Source organism: Geotrypetes seraphini, chromosome 8, assembly GCF_902459505.1.
Source record: "Geotrypetes seraphini chromosome 8, aGeoSer1.1, whole genome shotgun sequence".
NCBI classification, from domain to species: domain Eukaryota; kingdom Metazoa; phylum Chordata; class Amphibia; order Gymnophiona; family Dermophiidae; genus Geotrypetes; species Geotrypetes seraphini.
Genome location: NC_047091.1, coordinates 115,344,363 through 115,369,064, shown reverse-complemented (window position 1 = coordinate 115,369,064; position 24,702 = coordinate 115,344,363). Strand labels below are relative to the sequence as shown.

At 43.4% G+C, this 24,702-nt stretch overlaps 1 protein-coding gene across 2 annotated transcripts in view; it reads left to right on the top strand.

Moving 5' to 3' along the window:
• The first annotated feature begins 1,920 nt into the window (after nucleotides 1-1,920).
• AP3D1 (adaptor related protein complex 3 subunit delta 1) overlaps nucleotides 1,921-24,702 on the top strand; it is a 136,953-nt gene continuing 114,171 nt past the window's right edge. Inside the window, exon 1 of one of the 2 annotated variants that reach the window (XM_033954609.1) lies at nucleotides 1,921-2,129. In XM_033954609.1, the coding sequence (XP_033810500.1) occupies nucleotides 2,034-2,129 (96 nt within the window). In that variant the 5' untranslated portion in view covers nucleotides 1,921-2,033. The remainder of the gene's footprint in view (nucleotides 2,130-24,702) is intronic. The other variant, XM_033954610.1, reaches the window with a different exon arrangement.

Genomic DNA, 24,702 nt, shown 5'->3' with positions numbered 1-24,702 from the left:
TTAAATAAAGGAAAGAGTGGTGAACCCTGCAAAACTCCACATCTAGCTTGCCAATCAGAAGATAATTCCTTTATTTTCTTGACTCTATAAATCCTTTTACTTAAAATATCATAAAAGCACGTTAAAACCTTCCCTCGGTCTGTACAGTAGAAGTCCATGGTATACTGTACTGAAAGCTGGGAATGTCAAATTGGAGAAGGATGATCTGCTTGCTCCTGCTCAATGATACTTTAATTTCTGTGACCATCTCTAAAAGTAAAGCTTCTGTACCCTATGCTGATCTAAAACCATGTTGACAGTAATGTAGAATCTCAAACTTTGGGAGCAAGAGGGCCAAATCAATAAACAAAGCCCAGGCAGTTCCTATCTCTTATCAGCCGTCTAGGCTGCTGATGCTGTGTGGGGACAGCTTGGTCGTACCATGGCCCACCCCTATCCCATCTATCGAACCTTGGATAATAATAATAATAATAATAATAATTTTATTCTTATATACTGCCAAAGCCATGAAGTTCGAGGCGGTTTACAACAAGAAGCGTTGGACAATCAGTGAAGAGGTCACAATTCAGAGTCATCAATACAATCTTACATAATGAAAGAAGTGGAAAGCTATATAGTTCTTAAGGTTACTGGTTAGAATAGCAGAGCTATAAAAATTCTTAGTTTACAAATCGATTGAACAAACTTGTTTTGACAAATTTTCTGAAACTGAAGTAGGTTGAAGAGAGTGTCATAACGTTACTCAGCCAATCGTTCCATTTGCCTGCCTGGAAGGCAATGATTCTGTCCAGGAATCTTTTGTAGGGGCAAGTCTTTATTGTCAGATAGGTAATAGATGTATTCTTTGTGTGGGCCTAATAGAACTTGCCAGGTTAAATTGGGAAACTAGATAAGTGGGGGCCAGACCAAATATTGATTTATAACACAGACAGGAGAACTTAAACAGAATTCACGCCTCCAGGGGCAGCCAATGGAGTTTTTGATAATAGGGGCTTATGTGTTCCCATTTCTTCAGCCCAAAAAACAGTCAAACTGCCAAATTTTGAATGACTCTGAGTCTTAGAATGGTTTTTTTGAAGGATCCCAAGTAAATGATGTTGCAATAATCGAGCATGCTTAAGATGGAAGATTGAACGGATAGATGCTGCATCAAAATATTTTCTGATGGTTCTAAGTTTCCATAGTAATGAGAAGCATTTTTTAACTAATAAATCTGTGTGAGCATTTAGGGTAAGGTGGCATTCCTATAATTTTTATGGAGTGGTCAACAGGGAAGACCTGACCATTCAAGGAGATCGATGAGTCTTTGATTTTGTCGTTAGGATATGCCAGGAAAAATTTAGTTTTATCTGTGTTGAGCTTCAATTTGAATTCGGCCATCCAGCGTTCGATTTGCTTTAGAATGAATGATAGATGAATCTTTGTCTCGGAGGTCAGAGTAGTAAGGGGAATAACCATGGTGATATCATCAGCATAGATATAAAATTTAACTTTTAAGCTATGTAGTAAATTCCCCAGCGAGGCCAGGTAGATGTTGAACAATGTAGGGGATAGAGGAGAGCCCTGCGGGACTCCGCAAGAGTTTACCCAACTACAGGATTTATTATTGTCATTATAGACTTGATATGACCGTTTACTCAAGAAACCCCCGAAACCATTCTAACACTGTTACCTGAAAGACCAATTGACTCCAAACAGTCAATCAGAATAGCATGGTCAACCAGATCCGTCTAGCACGTGTTTTTACGTCTGTTTAAGTCACCTACATTACAGAAGTTAGGGAGAGGGTCTTTGACTGACCACGCCCCCAGCTTTCACGCAAGACCGGAAGAGGGCTCCTCCGAAGACTCCGCCTTCTTCCTCCCGGCTGTCAATCGAGACCGGAAGGGGGCGGGCTCAGCGTGGCCGGGTGCGCGGCGTCAGCTGACCGGCAGCCATTTTGTTTCCGTTTGCTGTCTGCCGTGTGACGGGAGTGCGGCGGAAGGGAAGGGACTGGGCTTGACTTGTGCTCTTGCCCAAGCCCAGTCGCCGCTATGGCGCTGAAGATGGTGAAGGGTAGCATTGACCGGATGTTCGATAAGAATCTGCAGGACCTGGTGCGCGGTATTAGGAACCATAAGGAGGACGAGGTGAGCGCGGTCCCGGTACCGATGGCCTTCCTCTCGCGGAAACCCGCGGAGGCTCTAGAGAGCGAGTCCACCGCTGCAACCCTTCCTAGAGGGAAGGAAAAACACCTCGTTTGCCTTACTGTAGGGGCGAGTTTCTGGGTATAAATGTTGTTATTATGAGAAGGGAGAGAAGAATTGAGTTCAAATATCTATCCCGTTGCAACCTCGGGGATCTTGGAGAGAGGAGGACGTGGAGGGAGAACTACAGTTATGTTTTCCTAAACATCGAGATCCTCCTGGCTGTTAGATATTAACAGGGGCATAGAGTGCAACTTCCCCAAATAAAACTTCTCTTTCCGTTTCCTGGAGTCTTTGGACCGCTCAGTTTATAGATTTGGAAGGAAATCCCTCTTCACCCCATTCTAGACTAAGCGAAATTGGTTTTTTAACCTGTAATGAGGGGTTTCCGTGAACGCAAGATAAGTCACTTACATAAACTTCTTGTCTGAATAAGATACGGGATTGTACTCCTTTGTTAACGGGAAAAAGGAAAAGCCCTCTAGATTAGAACACCAAAATGTATGAAAGCGCTATTTTGGTATCTGCTGCTTCCAGCATATGCTTGGGAAGATTGTGCATTAACTTGTTATTTAATGCACAAAGCAAGGAACTGAATAATGGCTTTGAATTCCAATTTTACCAGTAACTAATCCAGTTTAGTTTGAGTACAGTGCTGGCTATGGTGCACTGAGTGGGATGGAATGCCAGTGGTGCCCCAGTGTCCTTCCCTGTTCCCCATTCCTCTCAATTGATCCCTGCACCTGAAAGTAGAGGTTCTTCTTGTGGTCTTTAGCCACATTTTTTGTGAAGGCAGTAGTGGTATAGAAAGGTTTGGAGGAGAGTAGTGGCAAGGCAGGAACAGAGATCTCTTTGATTGGAACAAACCACATTGACACTTTAAGGCAGGGTATCCAGGTTTTAAATCTGTAAAGATGAGTATTGTTTTGAAGGAAGTCTAGTAGTTAGAGCATCAAGCTGCCAATTAGGAAAGCCCAGTTCAAATCCCACTGCTGCTCCTTGTGATTGAAACAGATTGTAAGCCTTCCTGGGCTGGGACAAGAAAATACCTAATGTACTTGACTGTACTCATATGAGCTACTGTTGAAAAAGGGATTAACATAATCCAAATGCAAAACTAGTAATACAAAGGGCTTCTTTTACAAAGGTGTGCTAGCGTTTTTAACGGATTAGCATGCGCTAGCCGAAAATCTACCTCCTGCTCAAAAGGAGGCGATAGCGGCTAGCGAGCGGGACAATTTAACGCACGCTATTCCGCGCGTTAAGGTCCTAGCACGGCTTTGTAAAAGGAGCCCGAAATATTTTAGTTTCTGACATAATCCAAATGCAAAGCTAGTAATAACAAAATATTTAAGTTTCTCTGATTTTATTTCTCATGGGCTGCCTGTGGTATTCTACTTGTTCACTTGTTGCTACTCCCGTTTATGATCTGCTTGCGGCAGATTGTGTGTGTGGGATGTTTCTGTATTGCACCCATCAATTTCCTTTTATTTAGATTAAGGATTTCAGTACTGGACTATTTGCAGACTGCTCCTTGCATTTCCAGGTGACACTGAACACATCAATCTTTATTTAATGTATTTATGCATGTATTTAGCCTAGAACAGGTTACAAAAGTTTTACATAACAAAAATACAATGAAATAGACAACTAACAAAAAAGGTAACATCATATGAGGGGCCGCTGAAAAGTTCTTAGCTCAACAAGAAGAGTTATTCCACACTTTCCTTGACAATTTTGTTTAATTTCACATCATTGAACCAAAAAGTGTTAAGAAAAGTGTGAAATAACTTGTAAGTTTCATGGCTCTTCTTGGTTGGGTTGAGAACTTTTCAGCAGCCCCTTGTATATAATGTTATCAATCCCAATCCATAAAAGCAAATCCAATAAGCAAAAACATTACAGAACTCTTGTGAATTGAAAAAAAAAAGAACAATCTCTGCATAAGAACTAAATAAAATTGTGATACTTCTACAAAATTCCGATCATTTAATTGTATATTATTTATGTTATTCTGTAACCCGTCCTGAGCTGTTTGGGGAGGACGGGATAGAAAATGAAATAAATAAGTCAGTCAGTCTAATGGATGTGGGAATACTATTACATAAGAAAGCTAAAGAGCAAGAATATGCCCTTCTATGGGCACATTCGAGCCAAAAAAGTTGGGAGGACAGAAAAATGTCTCTCATTTTGTGAAATTAGGGGTTGGTTAGGTATATAAACTGCCAATTTCTTCCACAGATATTTAGGTGCTGTCCCTTAGAAAACCTTAAAAGCTAAATCCTGCAATTTAAAGGTACAGCATTTCTCAACAGAGAGCCAATGCAAAGATAAAAGAATAGGAGTAATATGACAAGACATAAGTAAACTTAGATAAGAGATGAACATCTGTTTTTGTACCTGTTGAAATTTTTTAAGACTCTTGACAGGTGAACTCACAAATAGTGCATTAAAATAGTATGTGAAATTGCAAAGGCATAAACAAGGGCTAGTCAGTTCCAGTCCTTGGAGTCCACAGGCAGGCCAGGCTTTTAGGATATCCACAGTGAATATGCATATGAGAGATTTACATGCATTTCCTCATTGGTATCCAAATCTTTCATGTATATTCATTGTGGATATCTTGAAAACTTGGCTTGCCTGTGGATTTCAAGAACTGGTCTCTTGAGTAGCCCTGGTATAAACCAATTGTGCAAATCAGAAGTAGAAAAATAAAATAATTTTGATTTGTGTCCCAGCTCCAAAGACAAGATGTACAGTATATTCTAAGCCCCAACACAATCAGTGCCAATTCTCTCTTTCTCTCTTAGCTGCTTACCTGGATGCTCTGTATCGCTTAGTTCTGGTGGGGTCATGTTTCAAGGAAATACTACTTTCTGACAGTCAGACACAATATCTTTATGTGATTCAGTCATTCCATTCAGCTCTACAGGAAAGATTGTGGACTATTTTGAGGCCAAGATTTGACTCGGGCTGATAGCAGGCAGGACTTTGACAGGGGCTGTGAAGACTTCTGTTTCTAATTGTGTTTCCTTCACTGGCACCAACCTATCTAGAAATTCCTGGCAGAACCCCTTATCGCATGGCATACCCTGCTCACCTTATCCCATATTCAGTGCTTATTGAGCAGGTTTTTACTTCTCATTGCTATTCACCAAAGGCTTGTTCCTTTCCACTGACAGTGGCGCATGTTTAATATTCACTAAGGGCTTCTTTAACAAAGCCGCGCGTCTAAAACTCTGACGTCCACTAATTCCCTATGGACGTTGGAGCAATTACCACAGCAGCAGCCACTATCATGGCTTTGTAAAAGGGGGCGGGGGGAGGGGTAAGTTGGCTATAGAAAAATACTGCAAATTGTAATAGGCTGTCTCACATCAGAATCACAGGTTTGGTAGTGTCGCAATTTTTGCTATCCTGGTTCTTTTATCCTGTAAGCCTGAGAGAGCTTATGCTACCTTCTATTTTTGCTTTGGTTATCCTAGCAGCAAAATCTCAAAATGTATTTATTTTGGTTTATTAACCACATTTTGATTCATCCAAAGCGGTGCACAGCTTGACATAAAACTTAGTTTTGTTAGCAGCATTACTTAGTTGGTTTTTTGTTTTTTGTCTGCCATTGTACTGAGGCAGGGGTCTCAAAGTCCCTCCTTGAGGGCCGCAATCTAGTCGGGTTTTCAGGATTTCCCCAATGAATATTCATGAGATCTATGTGCATGCACTGCTTTCAATGCATATTCATTGGAGAAATCCTGAAAACCCGACTGGATTGCGGCCCTCAAGGAGGAACTTTGAGATCCCTGTACTAAGGCACGGCCCAATCCAAAGCTGTTTGTAAAATGCGAGAATGCATCAAACCATACTTCATAAAGCCACATAAAAATACAATCTAAAACCACAGTTTATAGAAATATAAAACATTTGCTACTTCGTGGTGGTACTGAAGAAAATCCTATGTGACTTATTCCAGCAATACCCCCAGAAAAAAGTACTTTATCATAAACTCCTGCTTTTACTAAGCTGTGGTAGAGACTTCTACCGCGACCCGGAGCACTAAATGCTCCAACGCTCATAGAATTCCTATGAGCGTCAAAGCAGCTTCAGATCATTTAGCACTTTGGGCCACAGTAGAAACCTCTACTGCAGCTTAGAAAGATAGGGGAAAGATAGTAAAGTTATCTAAAATTACTTTGCTTCAAATTAAGCAAGATACATTTTTATCTTTCCACTTGGAGATTGACGAGAGGGTGGCTTAGTAGATTGCTGGTTATTCTTAATGATCACATTTAAGATAAGCTGATGTGTTAGTGGAACTTCTGTCCTATGCCTGATCAGTTCATTGTGTCATGGCAAGAACAGAGATTCATATTGTCATTTAGGATTGATGTACAAAACTTACTCAAATTAGTTATATGAGGAATCTTCAAAAGTTTTCCACACTTATTTTATTTTTTTAAAACACTTAAATATCTCAAAAGCAAATTATATTGCTTTTCCACATAAGGTGAGCCGGCTTGCATGACTGACTAATCACATGACATTCTACGACATACCCTCTTACCAGTTCTCCTGCCCCAACCATTTCCCGCAAAAATATGAAAGTGTGGAAACTTTGAAGAACTTAAACTGCTTCTTTTGCAAATCTAACTAAAGTGGTATTCAGTAATGGACAGGGATAATTAAATATAACAAAAAAAATATCAAAGCCCAATGACCATCTGTTGGATAAAGCATTAAAAATTACTTCATTAGAAAAACATCTAGCTGGCACCAGTGACTATAACATGGCTCTATATCACCAGTCTCAGACAAACCACAGTTCCAAGCCCCTTCCTATTCCAAATCTCATGACAGAGGGATACAGAGAATCAGGAATATCAGCAGCAATCATAAAATATTCAGGCTATTTTATTTTATGTATCTTTTTGAGGAGGAGGGAGTCAAGTTTCGGCTTCTAAACTTTAAAGAATTAAGCTCTAATCTTAGACAGCATCTGTAGATAAATATGGGTTTCAGAAAATACCTCACTAATCTTATTATGCAAAATTAACCTATAAGGAAACATTACTGTCCAGATGAAAATATAGGGTATGTAAATATTGCCCTTGCAAGAGGTGATAATGGTTGAATTGTTTTCTGCTACTTGCTGTGGTCACAAGATCAGATGGTGTGTACAAGTATTGAATGATTTTAATTTCAGATATTTGCCCGAGTGAAGATGAAAAGATGTCTTGTGGGTTTAAAAAGTAGCAACTCTCATTTTGTTTTTCTCCATTTTATGTTGTGATAAGCTTGATAGCTCCATGGAGGAAATGAGCTTTAGAAATTAGGTTGCAAAAATTCCAGCAAACCTCAGATTTTCACACTTCATGGAAGCAATTAAAGCAAACTAGCTAGTTGGCTGACTTTCTGGTTTTCTAAAGTGCAGTGTTGCTTTTTAACCTTTTGAGACCTGGCATCTGTCATGGATTTAGACCCTTTCTTTTAAGCACCTATCTATGCCCAAATATTAGAAACCTTAGAAAAGGTTGCCTAAGCGATGATGATTGTGGGGAATTGAGTTATTGTTTAGAGAGGGTGGGATTTATACTTACAGGCAACAAATAGGGACATAGCAGATGTATAGTATTTCAGTTTTGTGCTGGCATGTAATTGCCGGATATGAGGAGGGCAGACAGTGGCTGCCAGACTCCACATTTGTGAACTCTGTATTAATCATTCTACACTGTGATTAGGTTTTCAAAATCTAATAATTATGAAAAATATATACATTACTCTTGCAGTGCCTAATGGGGGTCACATTTACTTGGAGATCATATGAAGACAGCTCTGACATATAACAAGAAAACTGTACATTGGGTGTGAATAGTGGTGCATGCACAATTACAATGAAGCTGCCACAGATTTAGAGAGTTTTACAGCTGCAGCAGACATTTTCTTATAGTGGACTAATTTCTGTGTCTTTGCCTAAACCAAGAATTAAGACCCTGTTTTGTGAGCTTTTAAGAGTGGGGCTGCACCACGGCGTTGTTCCTGAGGTTTCCTGCAAACTCTGAAAGGGGGTAATGTAGGGTGCCACACTTCGGCATGAGATCAACAAAACTTTGTACAAGTCCCCCCTTCCAATCTGTTCTGTTTAAACCCCCTTCCCTTCCTTCCTTGTGCGGAGAGCATGTGCAGACCATCTATAGGCAAAGAAGATGGTCTGCGCATACGTCAAGATTGCTTTGCGGCAATTTGTGTGGTCGGTGTGGGGCCTGGCGCCGATTGCTGCGATTTGCATGAGACTGCATTGTGAATCAGCCGGCCATGGACCGGATCGGATCGGATCGCATCGCCCACGGATCGGATTGGATACATGAGATTAGTGAATCTAGCCCTAGGTATTTAACAATGACTGTGTGTAATTCCACCCACATTTAATTTCTTATTAAGGTGTTATGTTGTTGTGTTAATTGGCTAAGCTACTGAGACCTTTGAAGTATAGACCACATAGAATGTCACAGTGACAGAGTTTGTCCCTGTCCCCGCGGATAACCAAGGGAAACCATCCCATGTCATTTTCAACTTCAGTCCTACACCAGCATTCTTCAATGCAGGGCTTGAGGGTCAGTGGTTGTGCCCATTCATACTCTGATTCTTCCCTCTCCTTAAAGAATGACATGGGGATGGTTTCCCATGGGAAAGGGGACAAATTATGTCATTGTCTTTTCTGTAGTTACAAAAGTGGTGATTTTAGGGTAGGGCTTCCAGGTTCAGAGAAGACATTACATTTGATCTCTATGCAGTGGCTTCTCTTGGTGAGGCAGGACAGACCTAGGCATTGTGGTTCTGTACTTGGGCCCAGCAGCATTGGCTCCATGGTCTAACTAGGACGGGAGAAAATCCAGTGAGTATATTGTGATAATACCTTATTAACATCCAGGATGTTCTCTGCCAGTAAAAGGATTTGAAGAGGTGGGTTAGGAGATGAGAGGTTGAAATGGGCATATGAGATAGGAAATAGAGAGCAAAGTAAAATTTAAAAGAAATAAAACAAAAAAATGAGCAAAAAGAAGGAATGAATTTTTATCTGGCTCCTGATTGGCAGCTCTGACTTTTTATGGTTAAATTGGTCTAGTGAATGTTAGTGGAAGTAGAGTGTGACACTGAACTGTAATAAAAAGTTGCATTAGGGGTCATTTTGGCCATTGTTCCGTTTCAGAATGAACTGATTTGTTCATAAGAGGCCCAAGGGGGTTTACAAAAAAGAAAACATGTACTGTATATAATCATACCAGCAAGCAAAAGTGACAGGCATAACTTACTACTGAAAAGTAAGATTTGCAGAAAATGTGAAATAGCATTAGTAAAATTATTTATTTTATTAGGATTTACCATCTTTTTGAAGGAGTTCACTCAAGGTGGTGTACAGCCAGACTAAATCAAACATAATAGACAGCAGTAAAAAAAAAAAAAATCAGATTACAATATAAAGTTTGGTGCAGTATGTTACATTACAATGTCAACACAATGTGTGATGAGACATTTTAATAGACAGTAGAGAATGACACGGGGAAAATTTTTCCCCCGTCAGAACTCATTTTCCTGTCCCTTCCCCGCGAGTTCTTTTCCTGTCCCATTCCTGCAAGCTCCATCCTCATCTGCACAAGCCTTAAACACTTTAAAATCATGTGTTCAAGGCTCATGCAGTTAAGGCAGAGCTTACAGGAATGGGGCAGGGAAATTGAGTTTCTGTGGGGACGGGGACAAATTTGACCCCATGTCATTCTCTAATACAGTGGTTCCCAACCCTGTCCTGGAGGAACACCAGGCCAATTGGGTTTTCAGGCTAGCCCTAATGAATATGCATGAAGCAAATTTGCATGCCTATCACTTCCATCATATGCAAATCTCTCTCATGCATATTCATTAGGACTAGCCTGAAAACCCGATTGGCCTGGTGTTCCTCCAGGACAGGGTTGGGAATCACTGCTCTAATAGACAAAAATCCCTAGAAAAACGATGAAGAATAAGGAAATTCTATACCATAAACCTCAAGATGTATATATATGTAATATACAGGTTTATGATTTCTTCAGGCTAAAAGACCTCAAGTGTCCACGGCAGATTGGGCTTTAGAGTAAACTTACTCAGACTGCCAACTATGGACCATCATTGGTCTTAATTGCCTATTCATTGATCTTTTTTTGTATTTTTTGTTATTGTATGTTTTCCTTTTTTCCAAATATTTATAAATTTCTTCTATATTCTGTATACTAATACTTATAGTGACAAGACTGCCAGTATACACTCAAAACAATACTTCTAGCTTCTGTTAATATTGTGTCATAAAGAACAACTATATAAATAAAACCCAAAGTACTTAACTTTGTACTGTATTTTTGTAGCTTTGGTGCTGACAGTTACTTATTGTAGGAAGCTGTAGGAAGAGCTCAACCACTATTTACTGATCACTGCTAATTCGCTAGTTCGACAGAGTGACTCTGTTTCACTCTATTAAGAGCTTCATCAGGAAATTGGTAACAAATTGCATCCTAGTATTCTTCCTTAATTGATATCACAAGAATGTTTTGTTAAAGGAGCATATCTTCCTCGCTCATGTTGGAGCCGTAGCAATTTTTCTCTCCCTCTCTTCTAGCGGATTTCGATATGTCTCTAATAGACAGCATAGGGTGTAAGCAAAGGAGTATATAGATAAGAGTAAAATACAGTAGTAAAATAATAATGCAAAGATGAATAAGCTATAAAAATATCTACAGATAAAGTACAATATAAAGCTATTTTTTTAATCATTACCTGTATTTTTAAAAATTTCAATTAGTAGAACATTTGGGATGGGGAGGTTTATTATTAGCTTTGTACCCATGAAGGGCCTGATTAAACAAGCTTCTCCCCCCACCCCCCCCCCCAAAACATGGGCAGATGGAAGTAGTCTTCATAAATCAGGCCTAAAATATAGTTATTCCCTACTAGGTTTGTTGTGAAGTTGTCTTAAGACTACTGATGCTATATTACCTTCAACTTGATTAAAGTTTAGTGATGTCCATTTGTTAGCAAATACTGTAACCATTTTTTAAAATGTGCCTTAAATTTAGTGTGTGGAAAATCAATTTAATATGCATTAATCTACAATTTAGCACACATGGAAGGAATTGCTGACATAAGGATGACAGGTAGAGATGTTTGTTTAGGATTATAAGTGAATTTGATATGTTACTGTTTTACCAGGTAGAGTTTTTAGTATAAAAAAAAAGTTTGAAATCTTCACTGAATTCTGAAATCTTGAATTTTACTTTTCTGCAAAAGGACATGTTCTCAGTATTTTAGATTGCATGTAATCAAACTTAAAGCTGACACTGGAAGCCTTAAGCATGTAATAGGTTGTGGCTGTCACTGTAGCAAGCATTTATGCTGTGAGGTGTCAGGTCAAAAGCGCGCCGGGACAAAGGCGCGCGCAGACAATTGAGCGCAGCGCGGAGGTGTGCGCCGCAGAAAATTACTGTTTTTACGGCTCTGACGGGGGGTGTGGGGGGAACCCCCCCACTTTACATAATAGAGATCGTGCTGCATTGTGGGGGTTGTGGGGGGTTGTAACCCCCCCACATTTTACTGAAAACTTCACTTTTTCCCTGTTTTTAGGGAAAAAGTTAAGTTTACAGTAAAATGTGGAGGGTTACAACCTCCCAAACCCCCCACAACGCCGGCGCGATCTCTATTAAGTAAACTGGGGGGGCTCCCCAACAAAACCCCCCCGTCGGAGCCCCTAAAAACTGTAATTTTCTTCAGCGCGCGCCTCCGTCTTGCGCTCAGTTGTCGGCGTGCACCTTTGTCTTTCTTGGGGTTGTCTATGAACCATGCTGTGACATTGAATTTAAAGTCTGGTTTCTCTTTTGTTTTTATTTTTAATTCACTATTAGACATTGTAAACATTGACAAAGATGAATGCCTCGGAGTCTATTTGAAAATATCATAGTCCTCCAGACCTTGGGGATATCCAATTGGGAAAGGAACCAAATGGAGAGGGTGATAACTTTGTGGCCAGATACAGTGTTGCACTTCCAATTTTTTTTGATGGCCAAGATTTTCTTGCTCTTATTTCTTGCAGAAGCTAACTAGAAGAATGTTCCCTGCAAGAAATAATGGAGGAGAGAGAACAGTCTTAAACATGGAAACTTTTCCAGTATACATATTTTCTTTGTGTGTCAGGAGACTGCTGCATCTAGGAACCTGGAAGACTTGAAGTGTGTTCATTTCAATCTGATGGCTCCTAAAAGTCTGAATTTCAAGATTTCATAAGAAATTGTTCTTGTTTCTACTGTCAGTCCCGTTCTTTTCTGTGCAATAAAGTGCATCAGAAAGCTCACATGGGTTATAGGGAATCCGTCATAATTAGAGGAAAGAACTCTCAATATTTAACTTGGTGTAACCTCTTTTTGGCTTCTTGACCTTTTTTTTGGGAGTGAAGATAAGCAGAAAACAGATAATTCGAAGTCCTGTTGGTATTCCGTCGGTCTGTTGTGAACCAGTACTCTTGCTAGTAGCCAAGATATAGGAACCTGATTCTCTCTAGAAGGATCCAATGACATTTGTTCCATTACAAATGCTACATGATCATAAAATATTTAATCCAGTATCCTTTCTTTTAAAGAGATTCAATGCCATGCAGATCTGTATATGTTGGTTTTTTGTTGTTTTTTTTTTGCTGTGAAAGGAGGGGGTTGTCTTAGCCAGTCTAACCTTAAATGAATTGAAAGATCCAAAGATCTGTACTGCTTTAGTATGATTTAAAGCTTGGGCTTAATTTCTAACACCAGCATTTTCATTTTAACCTTATTATAGGCTACTGAGTTTTGTGGGATTTTTCTCATTTTTAGCACCTTTTATTGAAAGTGGACATTAAAAATTGGACCTGTTAAGGCAGCTACCTTGGTTCTGATGAAATGATGGCTTCTCTGATACATTGATGAGTTGTTTCCTCTAGCCAACATTACTGTTCTATTTGGATATATATTAAAAATAGGAAAATGATTTCATTACCCTCCATCTTTTGTACTAGGTTAACTGCATGCAACCTGATGGAAGGAGAAGGCAGCACTTTTTAATATGTGCTCTAAGCACAGTGTTCACCTGTATTTTACCAGTGCATTAAGCTACAACAAACCCTGTTATGGAGTGAGGGTCTGTTTGTTTTTGGTGTAAGACAGCACTGATCTCTTTTCAAATATGAGTTGTGGTTTAGTACCCAAGCCTAGCAGCATTGGTTCCATGATCCCACTAGGACTGGGGGGGGGAGGGGGAAACTCCAGTGATCATATATTGGTGCTAGGCTTGGTATTTGAGTATTGACTTCTGGAAAGAGTCACTGTGGACACATGGTTGAAGATTCTTGCTCCAATGGCTGGGATTGGCTACTGTGGAAACAGGATACTAGGCTAGATGGATCATTGGTCAGGCCCAATATAGCTATTCTTATATTCTTATTAACTTGGCATGGAAGAGGGAGAGGAGGAGGTAGTGGATGCTATCGAAGGGCAGACTGGATGGGCCACTTGGCCTTTTTCTACCATCATGTTGTTAGGTGCCATCAACTTGTGTTCAAGTTTTAGCAACTTGATCAATTGCAGATCTAAAAACGAAATTGGTTTTGTGCTAGTCGTAAGGTCAAAGAAACATAGAAAATGACGGCAGAAAAGGGTCATAGCCCATCAAGTCTGCCCACTCCAACAACCCTCCCCTAATCTACACTCTATCACTCGTCCCCAAGCTGCCCTCCTCTATGCTACCCTCGTAGGGATCCGACGTGGGCATCCCATTTATTCTTAAAATCTTGTATCCTGCTGGCTACGATCACCTGCTCCGGGAGCTCATTCCAATGGTCCACCACTCTTTCAGTGAAGAAGTACTTCCTGGTATCCCCATGAAATTTCCCCCCCCCCCCCTGATTTTCAACGAATGTCCCCTTGTGGATGAGGGTCCTTTTAGAAGGAAAACGTTGTCTTCCACCTCTATGCGGCCAGTGATGTACTTAAATGTCTCTATCATATCTCCCCTCTCCCTACGTTCCTCGAGAGAGTATAGCTGCAACTTGTGCAGCCTGTCACAAGTTGCGGCTGTACCCTCCACTGTCATCCCCATAGCTTTTTCAACCATCTGGTTACAGGTTGCCCTCTTCACTGGGTTCCTTTAATTTTTTTTATTTATTTAGGTATTTATGTACCGCCTATCAGGTTATCTAAGCAGTTTACACTCAGGTACTCAAGCATTTTCCCTATCTGTCCCAATGGGCTCACAATCTATTTAATGTACCTAGGGCAGTGGAGGATTAAGTGATTTGCCCAGGGTCACAAGGAGCAGCATGGGATTTGAACCCACAACATCAGGGTGCTGAGGCTGTAGCTCTAACTACTAGGCCACTCCTTCCCAAACATGATATCTTTCTCCAATGATCTTTGTCTTCTGACAGTGTGACTGAAATAAAACAGTAACTTTATCATTTGAGCTTCGAGTGATATAGAGCATGTTGTTTATATTTTGGCCACCATCTTTGAAACCAGCGCTGTTTTCTTCCAAATTTGATTTTCCTGAAGATAGATTTACTGTAAAGGTTGAACAGATAAGGTCTGATGCCATGTTTTATTGGAAACCAGTCATTGTTGACATATTCAGTTCTTGCTGCAACTTCTTGATTTTCATAGAGGCTCTTTATCAGCTCAGTTGTGTGTTTTGGGTATTCTCATTTGTGTTAGAGTTCTCCATAGTTTATCATGGTCAACACAGTCAAAAGCTTTGCTGTAGTTGATGAAGCAAAAATATAGGGTGTTTTGGTTATTTTTTGCTCTTCTCCAATATCCATCTAACATTGGAAATAATATCTCTTGTTCTTCAACCTTTTCTGAAGCCAGCCTGAACTTTGTGTACCATATATACTTGAATATAAGCCAAGATTTTTGGGCTCAAAAATGGGGGTCCCTGCTTATATTCGGGCTATCACCTGCTTATATTCGGACACTCCCGAACCTATTGCAGGCTTCCACAGGGTCTGCTGCAAGACCTGGTGTCCAGAGGTGGGCGGGGACATGAGAGATCCCCCCTGGTTCCCGTCCCAGCCAAAACCAAATCCCCCCGACTCCTCAGAGGCCTTGCGGTGGACGGGACAGGAGGAATCCTTTTTGCCTCCAGTGCCTACCAAAATTGACAACCACACCTCCCTCTAATCTCCTCCATATACCTTTCGGGTCCCTGGTAGCCAGTCAGTGCACGAAGCAGGAGCGATCTTTCTGCCCTCCTGCTCAGTTCCAGGCCGCTGGCTAATTGACAGCCATCTTGGATTTCCCAGTTTTGTTTTAAAAGCCTCCATCTGCCTCAGTACCCCTTATTTTTGAGAGAAAACAGTATAGATGGACTTCTCAGATGGAGATACTTCAGATTCATGCTAGATTTGAAGGGGGTCATTGTTCCACTTGCCACATGGCATGTGAGGTGGATGGGAGGTTCGGGCTTCATGTCCTCTTATGCTTTTGGTGGCTTAGGTGCTCAGCTGGAGTGTTTTCTGGGCCAGAAATTCCAGCAGGAGCCAGAGAAAGTGGAGTTGGCATCCCTAGCAAAGCGCAGCTGTGTGTCAGAAGACAAACACTAGAAGCCAGTGTGGGAGACCCTGCCAGGCCTCTGGGCAACATTGGTAGTGGTTTGCTCCCAAATTCATACATATAATGTATGAAGCCTTTTAAGTTTCAAAAGTCGACCTAACTCCTTGGGGTCTTTAACCGATGTAGTGTTAGGGTTTTCATCGAAAGGTGCAAGATCTATTCCAAGGAGCCATGCAGATGTCATGGGGACCCAAGCTGTGGTGGACTCGGAGGACGAAGGTTCAGAGTTCATGCCTTTAATTTCTCATTCAGGAGCCTCAGCTCTTGGAGATTCAGTGTCCCAGTTTGGGGGGTAATGGGTGACCATGATCAGGTATCAATCCTGGAGATGACCCAAGGATGCGAAGGTTGTTCAAACCCTCCGGCTTACAAGTTTTAATTGTGGAGGCACTCCAGGAATTAAAGTTGGAGCTGCCTCAAGCCTCCACATCTCAGTACTTGCTCATGAGCAGTACTAAGGAACAGAATACCTGTTTTCCCTCACATCCAGAGTTGACTAGGACGTTAACAAATCACTGGGATGTTCCTAAAGGGCCCTTAGGGGTAGTGGAATCCATGGTTAAGCTCTGCTCGATGGATACTGAGTTTCAGCAATGGTTTGATACGCCTAAATTGGATTCGCTGGTGGCGCAGGTTATGAAGTGAACTTCACTCCCTAGTGAAGGGGGAGTAGTCCTCAAGAAAACAGGACCACAGTATAGACTTTGTCGTCAAAAGATAATTCGAGGCTGCTGTGCTGGGACTGAAAGCGGCAGCAGCATCTTATATTGCCTGGGCATGCCACTCAACCCAGTTTCTCTTGGAGGGGGTTGATTATATTGCGGATGCTCTGTATGATCTCTTCAGGGTCCCAAGCAAGGTCTTGGCTTACGCCATCTCCCCATAGAATTCTCTAGATTAAGCAGTAGTTGGGAGACGCGGCCTCCAAGGTGACACTGAGCAAACTCCTCTTTCAAGGCAAGGGCTTGGACGATCTCATGGCTAGTATGGTGGATCGTAAGCCGAAATCCTTACCAGATAGATCCCGGAACACAAGGGGGAATTTTCGTGGCTCCCAGTTTTGCCAGTATTCAGGAGCATCCTCCAGAGGACATTCCAGGGCCAGAGACAAATGTTTGGAAGCACATGATATCCCTAAACGTCTGGCTCTCATTTCTCTGTGACTTCCAAGAAACATCAATGATGCCAGGACAGTGGCCGAGGGGTGGGGGTTAGGGTGGCAGAGTAGTAGCAGATTTGGACACGGATCTCTCCAGATCGGTGTGTGCTGGAGGTCATTCGGGAAGGGTACAAGAAATGGCCAATGATAGAGTGCTTCGACGCGTCAGAACACACCCAGGTCGAGTAATCCTGATAGCTTCATATTGGCCGAGATGATCGTGATATGCAGACTTAATGTTTCTGCAGAAGGACAAGGCTCTCGGACTTCCTTGTCATCCAAATCTTCTCTTGCAGGCTTCCATCGCCCTGGAAGAGCCAGAGAGCTTAGGTCTTATGGTATAGCTCTTGAGCGCTAAGCCTTAGGGTGTAAAGGCTATTCAATTGAAGTTATCGTCAAGCTCCTGAGGTCTAAAAAGCAGTCCATGTTAGCAGCCTATGCAAAAGCGTGGAAGTGTTTTTGGAATTGGTTTGAGTGAAAATGCTCTGACATGGTGACCGTACCGGTTTTGGTGCTGCTGGACTTCCTGCAGGAAGGTATGAAGAAAGGCCTGGTGGTAATTGCTCTCAAGATACAGAAAGCTGCACTTTTCTGCTTCAGTTCAGCAAGTGCATGTTGGCATCCCATCCAAATGTTTCCAGATTTTTGAAGGGAGCCTAACATCTTTGCCCTCTAGTGTGCCAGCCCTTTCCATCTTGGAATCTTAATCTGGTTCTATGGGCCCTTGTGAAGGATCCATATGAACCTTTGGAAGAGGCATCCCTAATAGATCTGATGGTTAAGACAGTTTTCTTATGTCAGCAAGAAGAGTGTCAGAGATGCAGGCTCTGTCCTGCAGGTAACCCTTTCTTTGCATCTCAGAGGCTAGCATCTTGATTTGAACAGTTCTTTCCTTCCTACTAAAGGTCGTGTTCTGTTTTCATGTAAACCAAGAGGTGTGCCTCCCAGCCTTCACACCTACAGGAGTGAAAAAGGCAGCTAGAGTGTTGAAATATCTGGATGTTCAAGAATTTTGCTTCGTTATCTGGAGGTAACCTATGAGTTCCGGCTGTCTGATCACCTCTTTGTCTTTATGAATGCAGCATGTGGGGGAGACTGGCATCTAAAGTGACTATATCCAGATGGATTAGGATGGCTGTTAATTTCCGCTTCCATTATAGGCAGATGTCTCCAGTGGTGTTGAATGCACACTGCACCTCTTGGTTAATCCTGTTTTAATTATATCCCTTTTGTGTTTTCCTTCAATGTCTCTTCTTTACTTTAAAATTGTATTTCATCCCTCCTTTCCTCTTGTTTAAGAATGTTTAAATTTAAAGTTTTTTAGTTATTAGTTAAACATTGTATGTATTGTAATGTTTTGTACTGTTATTGTTTTCCATATTTATATTGTATATTTTAAATGTACATCGCTTAGAATATTCGATTAAGCGATTTATCAAGTCCCATAATAAACTTGAAACTTGAAACTTGTCATCCTGGGCAGAGTCTAAAGCAGTGTCACTTGCAGAGATTTGCAGGGAGGCCACTTGGTCTAACCTCCACATGTTTACGAAGTTTTTCAAGGTGGATGTTGCAGATGGGCTGGACGCCACCACCTTTGGGCCCTCCATGCTGGCAGCAGGTTCATCTGTCCCACCCTAGGAACCTGGGACTGCTTTGATGTCTCGCTGGTCAAGACTACCAGTCCTGTTGCACAAGAAGGAAAGATTAGGTTCCTACCCTGCTAATCTTTCTTGTAAACAGGAATGGTAGTCTTGACGCCACCTTGTCAGATGTATACTAGCCTGCTTACTCAGATGTCTTGTTTCTATCTCCTGCCCAGTAGGGTCAGGAATGAAAAGGAATTCACTCATAAGAGGCTCATTTTAAATACTGAGCAACAGAAATACAGCAGACTCTGTTATCCGGCACCTAAGGAAATTGATACCGGATAATTGTTTTTATGGTTGAGAGTGTTAGAAACCTTGTCTAACACACTCTCAATTCCCCCCTCCCCCCACCTGAAGCACCAGCGTGGCATCGGTCCTGAGCTGCAAAGCCCTCCCCTCCCTCAAGACCTGAAGTGGCAGAAGCAGGAGGCAATCCTGAGCCACGAAGCCCCTTGCTTCCTTCCTCTCTTCCTTACCCAAAACGCAGCAGGAGGCACAGGCTGCTCATTGCCAGCCCTAGAAGAGCCTTTCCTCTTGACGCATCACTTTTGTTCTGTTTTGAGGCTGCCTCCTGCCGACTGCTGTGCTTCAGGTAAGGAAGAGAGAGAGGGAGGGAATGAGGGAATTCGCGGCTCAGAACTGCTGCCTGCTTCTGACACTTTGGGGCTAGAGGGAGAAAGGGAGGAAGGCTTTGTGGCTCAGGACTGCTGCCATGCTGGTGCTTTGGGATTCATACTTGCTTCGGGATTTGGGGGCTTGAGGGAGGATTTGTGGCTCAGGACGCTGCCATTGGTTCTTCGGGGGACTTTTTTTTTTTGCCGGTTGTGTGTGAGTCCCGGTTAAATGAGACCCAGTTAACTGAGACTACTATATTGATGCAGATGGCACATAGGTAGGTGGCCCCTTTTGTTTCCAACTTGTTTGTTTCAGTTAGTAGTGATTTAACAGCCTTGTTATTTAATGTTTGTATTTAGAGCAGAACAGACTTGTATAGTTTTGTGGAGTTTCCCTGCACCCCTCTCTTATGTTTGCATGCTAGGACTCATTAGAACACAGGTGTCAAACACAAGGCCTGCAGGCCGAATCCGGTCCACCTGGCCATTTTATGCGGCCTGTGGTGCGATGCGGTGTTTTCATTGCCACCTCGGGTGTTTTATCTTCTGGCCGGTTCCCTCCTCCTCATTTTCGTAGTGTGCACAAAGCTGCAGGCAGCGGCTCCTTGTGTGTCCCGTGCCTCATCCCGGTAGCATTCCCTCTGATGTCAGAGAAAAAGGCTTCTGGTTCAGGCACAGGATGTGCTTAGGAGCCACCGCCCACAGCCTTGTGCACACTGCAGCAGTGAGGAGGGAGCCGGCCAGAAGATAAAACACCCAGGGGCTGCTATGAAAATGTAAGACACCTGCCGGAGGGAGGCACCTAGTTGAGGCACAGAATGGAGGGAGGGAGGGAGAGGGCCGTGTTGGGACTCAAGAAAGAGGGAGCACAAACTTCAGCCAAATGATGATGATAATAATAATAGGTGCGCAACTGTCCCAGCTGGGGATAAAATTATTTAGTTATGCAGATGACTTTACGATCATTAACCCATTCGCCACCTCTCTCTCGGAAGTTACCCCTAAGGCAACAGAAGCAGTACATTTAATGGAGCAATGGATGAGTGAATTTAGATTAAAGCTTAATTTGGAAAAAACAAAATTCTTTGTAGCTTCATCACATCCGCTTAACACTAAATCATCACTGTGCATCAATAAACTCAGTTTTCCTGTTCAATCTACTATGAAGGTATTGGGCGTGACATTGGACCAGAACCTAACCATGAAAAACCAGGTGGACTCCTTGGTTAGAAAGGGCTTTTTCACTCTCTGGAAGCTTCGATCCATTAAAGCATATTTTGATGTTTCATCATTTAGAATTCTGGTACAGTCCCTTTATACTGAGTCAACTTGATTACTGTAATATCGCCTATTTGGCAGTTTCCCAGAAGAATATGCGGCGATTACAACTGGTACAAAATGTGGCAGTCAGGCTAATTTTTGGGTTGAAGAAGTTCGATCATGTAACGCCTTCCTACTGACTTCTGCATTGGCTGCCGATGGAGGCTCGTGTGATGGTCAAATTTGGATGTTTTTGCTTTAAGGTACTATTCGGATTAGCCCCTAAATATATAACTGACCTTTTCTCTTTCACAACCAACAGACATAAGAGAAGCAAGCTCACACTTGAATTTTGTTCCCCCACCGGTTAGAGCAGGGTCCCCGAAGTCCCTCCTTGAGGGCCGAATCCATTCGGGTTTTCAGGATTTCCCCAATGAATATGCATTGAAAGCAGATCTCATTCATATTCATTGGGGAAATCCTGAAAACCCAACTGGATTTGACCCTCAAGGAGGGACTTTGGGGGCCCCTGGGTTAGAGGATGTAAATTTAAAAAACATCATCAACATCTTCTAGCACATCAGGCAGCATTATGGGGTAAAGACCTGGAACAACTGCTTATGCCTACTACTTATGGGGAATTTAGGAAAAACCTAAAAACATATCTGTTCCTGAAGTATTTAGGTAATTGACCTGTACAACTTAGTTCACAATATCTGATCTCTAGAGCTGTTTATCACTAGCTCTTAATTTTGTTAATTCTACTCAATCTGTAGCATCTTTTAATCATTGTAAACCGCATAGAACTTCATGGTCCTGCGGTATATAAACCATTATTATTATTAATAAATCGTTATTATTATGTATTAGCAGATGTTTGTATCATTTTCTTCCCCCATCTCCTCACTGCTTAGTTTGTCCCAAATTCTCAAAGGGAGCATTTTTATTGTTGAGATTGATTGGTAAGTGCAATGGTCCTGTTTTGCAGGAATGGGAAGTAGATTATTCCTTTTCAACAGCAGCAGATGAATCCAGAGACTAGTGGGATAATACACATCTACCAGCAGGTGGAGATAGAGAACTGAATAACAGTTAGTCCCATTGGTTGGCACACTCTCTGTTTCCTCAGTATTCTCTATCTCCCAGCAGGGGTAGTCGCTTTTCCAGTAGCTCCTGGATTCTGGCTGGTTGTTTATTCTTCTGTTGAGATTTTTTCTCTTCAGTAAGATTGGGGTGATTGGCTGTGCGGTGCCATCTTTGGGAGTTACACCTGTGCCCCCCCAGGTCCCTGCTCCACCCTCCTCTCCTTTGGGATTGAGGCTTTCTTTCCTGGTCCTGTAATTTTTCTTCTTTCCCCCTCCAACTTAAAAAAAAAAAAAAGGGACCAGAGTATTGTTGCTAGTCGGTTCTGTTTCTGTCAGTTCCTCTCTGCAACTACCAGCTTAGACAACAGTCACTTCGGGTAAGAGCTTGTTTTTCTGCATTGGGTGCATGGTATTAGGTCTGCCGGTCTGCTCGCGAGTATTTAGCTGCCTCGTGGTGTGTGTGAGTTGCTTGCCTGATTGTCTTTGTTCGGCGGTTTGTCCCTGGGAGTTATGGCAGCAGAGGCTGTGAAAAGGTGTTCCCGCTGTGGTAAGCGGAGAACGCCTTCGGGCCTCTGTTCGGCGGGCTGCTCCGACGCCGTGGGGGAGGAGGTGCAGGTCGCGCCTGAAGTTTCCCGCCCATTTGAGCTCCGGCCTGATTCTCCTGCTCGCGTGGTCGCCGACGTTCCGCTTCAGCGCACTTCGGCAGTTTTGCCGGCGGTCAGCGGTTTGTCGGCTTCTTCTTCTGCGGGGCCGGTTTCTGGGCAAGGGAATGTTTTTCCAGTCGCGGCTCCTGTTAATCAGGTGGCTTTTCCCCCGGAGTTTGTGATGTTGCTACATCAGGCCTTTTTGCTGCAAAACTCACAGCCTGCGCTGCCACGGGAGAATTCTATTGCCCTGTCTCCTGTACTGCCTGCCAGTGGACCTCCTTTGGTGGCTCAAGCGGCAAAGCGGCGCAGAGTGGCGGCTGTGGACGGGGATGACCCTTCGTCCGGCTCAGCCTTGTTGCTGGATCTTCCAGAAGTTTTGGAGGACGGGGAAGTGGCGGATTTAGAGCTTGAGGATGCGCTGTCTAGGGAAGTAGATGATCCTACAGCGCTCCCTCTATTTCATAGAGAGGAATTGCCAGCTTTTATTTCTAAGGCGCTCCAGGGCCTTCATATCTCACAGCCGGATCCGCAGGCGGTGGGCTCGGCTAATCCTCTCATGGCTGGCACTAAAAAGCCTGCTAAGGCTTTCCCTGTCCACGAAGCGATGCATGAGCTGATTTCGGCTCAGTGGGTCACTCCGGAGGCTGGTCTTCGCGTGGCACGGGCTATTCGCCAGTTGTATCCCATTTCGCAGGAAGAGCTGGACAAGTTTACGAACCCAAAGGTGGACGCTTTGGTAGCGGCGGTTACTAAAAAGACTACTTTGCCAGTCGAGGGCGGTATAGCGCTCAAAGACATCCAGGATAGGAAGATTGAATCTTCTCTTAAGATGTCCTTTGAAGTCGCGGCAGTTACCTTGTGTGGTTCCTATGCAGCACGAGCCTGTCTTCAATGGGTGCAAGATATGGCGGATAAAATGATGGAGTCGGGGGTTTCTGTTCTGGCCGACTTTCCGGATTTGGAGACGGGTCTTGCGTATGTGACGGATGCCCTCTATGATGTTATTCGCGCTTCGGCTAAGCAAATATCTCTTTCTGTGGTGTCTCGGAGATCCTTGTAGCTCCGTCACTGGGCGGCGGATGCTGCTTCCAAGCTTCGCCTGGTGAGATTTCCCTTTAAGGGTCGTTTGTTATTTGGGGATGATTTGGATAGATTGGTGAAGGATTTTGGTGATTCCAAGACCCAGCAATTGCCGGAAGATAAGCCTAGAGCTCCATTGAAGTCTTTGGCGGCCAGGAATCGTTTCAGGGATGTTAAACGATATAGGCCAGGGAAGCCGTCTTTTCCGCCGGTTTATGGTGCTTCTTTTCCTTCTAGACCTCGGTTTCCGCAAAGGAATTCCTTTCGTCCTTCCAAACCCCAGTCCACCCAGCCCGCCCGGACCCCGGCAGTGCGTACTCCCCAATGACGGGAGGTCGGCTCTCTCCGTCGGGGCCATTGGGGGTCGGCTGTCTTCCTTTCTGGCGGAGTGGGCCAAAATCACGTCCGATCAGTGGGTTTTGGACGTTATTCGAGACGGTTACAAGTTAGAATTTTCCTCTCCCATCGCAGATTCTTTCTTGGTCTCCCCTTGTTCTGGGGCCAAAAGAGATTCGGTACGGAGCACTCTTCAGGTCCTTGTGGAAATTGGGGCTGTCGTGCCAGTGCCTCCGGCGGAGCGGGGACAGGGTCGATACTCCATTTACTTCATTGTGCCCAAAAAGGGGGGCTTGGTCAGACTGGTCTTGGATCTCAAGAGGGTCAACTGATTCCTTCGGGTCAGGCATTTCAGGATGGAAACAGTGCGGTCGGTGATAGCGGCTGTTCAACCAGGGGAATTCCTTACGGCTCTCGACCTCAAGGAGGCTTATCTGCACATTCCCATCTGGCCGCCGCATCAGAAATTTCTTCATTTTGCGATCCTGGGCCAGCACTATCAGTTTCGGGCCCTGCCATTTGGCCTCGCCACGGCTCCGCGGACATTCTCCAAGGTCATGGTGGTGGTGGCAGCCTTCCTTCGCCAGGAAGGGATTCGGGTGCACCCTTACTTGGACGACTGGTTGATCAGAGCGTCTTCCAGGCAGGACAGTTTGGCAGCTACCCGCAGGGTGATCTCCCTTCTTCAATCATTAGGGTGGGTTATCAATTTTCCAAAGAGTTTCCTTCTCCCGTCTCAGTCGTTGGAACACCTGGGAGTGCTGTTCGACACGACGGTAGGGAAAGTGTTTCTTCCCAAAGACCGGGGGGAGAAGTTGCAGTCTCAGGTTCGTATGCTTCTCCGGTCGTCCAGACCGAGAGTGTGGGATTATGTACAGGTTCTGGGCTCCATGGTGGCCACGCTGGAAGTTGTGCCTTGGGCGCGCTTTCACATGAGGGCGCTGCAGCAGTCTCTGCTCTCTCGATGGTCCCCGGTGTCTCAGGACTACACTCGTTGTCTGCAGTGGACGCCGCAGGCATCCTCCAGCATGGCTTGG